Here is a 2,440-nt window from a genome sequence, read left to right as displayed (position 1 = left end):
AAAAAAAAAAAAAAAAAAAAAAAAAAAAAAAAAAAAAAAAAAAAAAACGAAAAATTAACTTTCTTATTAAACAAAGGAAAAAAAATTGCAAAAAATCTTTCAGCAGTTTTTCTACCAAAAAGTATATCAAAAGTTTCATTTAAAAAATTGTTAAGAAATGTTCAAACTCCACCCTAACAAAAATAAACTTTTAGTTAAAAAGCAGGCATATAATATACTCCTCGGTATGTTCCTCCAACAAAATTGGACAATTAAAAAGCCTTTTGGTTTATAATCTTTTATTTTTCTTCCTCTTGTATCATTTTCAAAAGTACACCTATTATATTGTTTGTGTTTAATTTATGCTGTCATTACAAAAAGTGATTCTCCGTTAAAGGGGAGACCAAAGGAATCCAAAACAAGAAGTAGCTGCATGTTCAATGAAATCTTTTTTTTTTGGGCCTTTTAATTGACGATTATCAAAAAAATCAAAAAAGTACTACAAAATATTAACTATATTCACTTTTACACCAATTCAATAAATATATGTCATATATCATGCATGGTTTAATATACATTTTTATCCTAATTAAATCACTTAACTATAATAAGTATTTAATAAGGTTTGATGTAAACACCAGATAATTTACCCATTCAATATCGCATTGAGTTGAATTATGATCCTCTCCCCTTTGGTAGAATTAAATATCACATTACATTATTTTTTAATTGGACCAATAATAATTGCCCCCCCCCCCCCCCCAAAAAAAAAAAAAAAAAAAACACAATCGATCTAATGTTAAATTATACAGAATGCTTCTCTTGTTTCTCGGATATTAATGTGAGTTACCAACTATATATACTATGATAAATTTCATGGAACTATTTTAGAGAAAGTACACAACCTATTCTTTTAATGGAACTATTAATGCGAGTTTTTTTTTTTTTTTTTTTTTTTTTTTAGGGGAAATGCGAGTTACCATATCAATGAACACTACTCCCTCCTGTCCAAAATAAGTGATTTTTTGGCCTTTTTTTGTGGTCCAAAATAAGTGATTTTTTCAGATTTCAAGAATGAATTAATTATTTTCCTACACTGCCTTTGGAGTAAATAGTGTTGGAGTATGTGTTAGGAGTGTTATGTGCAGAGAGATAGTAAAGGTTAACATGGTCAATTTCATTGCTAATTAATATTTTTTTGTTGGTCAAACAATAAAATTTTATTCAACCAAGTATGATATATACATCCACTAGTTCTTTTTTACTCTAGAACTAGTCCTAAATTTTACGCTAGTACAGTTACTCCTCCCCTCAATATATCTACTAAACTACTAGTCTATACTAGACTTGGGTATGAGTTCAAACTATCAAGTAATCTATTCCAATTGCTTCTAAATTGTCCTTTCCTATGTAATTGAATGGTAATCTCTCTTAGTCTTGATGCACATTCCTGCTGCTGTTCTTGAAATCTTCTCGCATTGCGTTCATTCCAAACATGGTAGACAGTAGCAGCTAATAGCCATCCTAGCACCTCTGCATGTGCTCTGCTGTTGCATTGCTTGGTTGTTAATCTCTCAATCTCCTCTTCCCAGGTCCCTACTTGCCTGTTGTCTCCTATCCATCGTAAGAAAGAGCTCCACATTTTTCTGGAGTAATCACATTCAAAGAACAAGTGAGTGTGAGTTTCTTCAGTATCAGCATTGCATAGTACACAGTTCATAGGGACTTGAATTCCCCATTTAGCCATTCTGTCTGCTGTACTAAGTCTCCTTTGAAGTGCCAGCTAGAGAATAAATTGGTACTTTGGTACAGAACATGGAATCAAATTAAGGTTTCTCCATATAGCTTTAGGATATTGGGGAAGCAAGTGTTTATATGCCTTCTTGATCATGAACTTGCCAGCATTAGTGAGTTGTTGTAGATCTTCACACAAGTCATTTCCCCCATACCACTTCCTTGAATCAAAGATTTTCCTAATAAGCCAACATGCTTGTCTAGGTGTCTCCATAGTATTGATGTTTCTACCCTTAATATAGAAGCTGTGAATCCATTGCACCTAGAGAGTGTCTTTCTTTGTAGTGATAGCCCAAAGCAATTTTGTTGTGGTAGCTTTATTCCATGTTTGAAATTCGATTATGTTCAAGCCGCCTGCTGATCTTGGCATACATAGTCTCTCCCATGCGACAAGGGCTCTTCTTGATGCTGCATATTGTCCAGTCCACAAAAATGTTCTGCAGACACTTGTTATTAGCTGCAGCACCTTCTTTGGAATCAGAAAGATCTGCGACCAATAAGTTTGGATCTCAAAAAGAACACTCTTAATAAGCTGAACTCTACCACTATATGCTAGGAATTTTGTAGTCCAACATCTGATCCTTGCAATCATTCTCTCCATCAGGGGGCATACATTGTTGAACTGTTATTTTTTTTGAAGATAAGGGGACACCAAGGTACTTGAAAG

The 2,440-nt window shown here is 33.1% G+C and overlaps 1 protein-coding gene across 1 annotated transcript; it reads right to left on the bottom strand.

Annotated features, from left to right (window-relative positions):
• Positions 1-1,315: 1,315 nt before the first annotated feature.
• Positions 1,316-1,987, bottom strand: LOC109215818. The gene is made up of 2 exons (XM_019379930.1): positions 1,859-1,987; positions 1,316-1,762 (listed from the first exon to the last, which is right to left on the bottom strand). Exons 1-2 carry the CDS (start codon positions 1,985-1,987, stop codon positions 1,316-1,318), a joined length of 576 nt encoding a protein of 191 aa, XP_019235475.1.
• Positions 1,988-2,440: the final 453 nt, after the last annotated feature.

The sequence above is a fragment of the Nicotiana attenuata genome, unplaced genomic scaffold (assembly GCF_001879085.1).
Source record: "Nicotiana attenuata strain UT unplaced genomic scaffold, NIATTr2, whole genome shotgun sequence".
NCBI classification, from domain to species: Eukaryota; Viridiplantae; Streptophyta; class Magnoliopsida; order Solanales; family Solanaceae; genus Nicotiana; species Nicotiana attenuata.
This window is presented reverse-complemented; position numbering and strand designations above follow the sequence as displayed.

Coding starts and splice junctions, on each gene's coding strand:
- LOC109215818 (XM_019379930.1), bottom strand. CDS start 1,987: ATGGAGACACCTAGACAAGCATGTTGGCTTATTAGGAAAATCTTTGAT. Junction 1,763..1,858: donor GCAAGTTCATGATCAAGAAG/GCATATAAACAC, acceptor TTTATTCTCTAG/CTGGCACTTCAAAGGAGACT.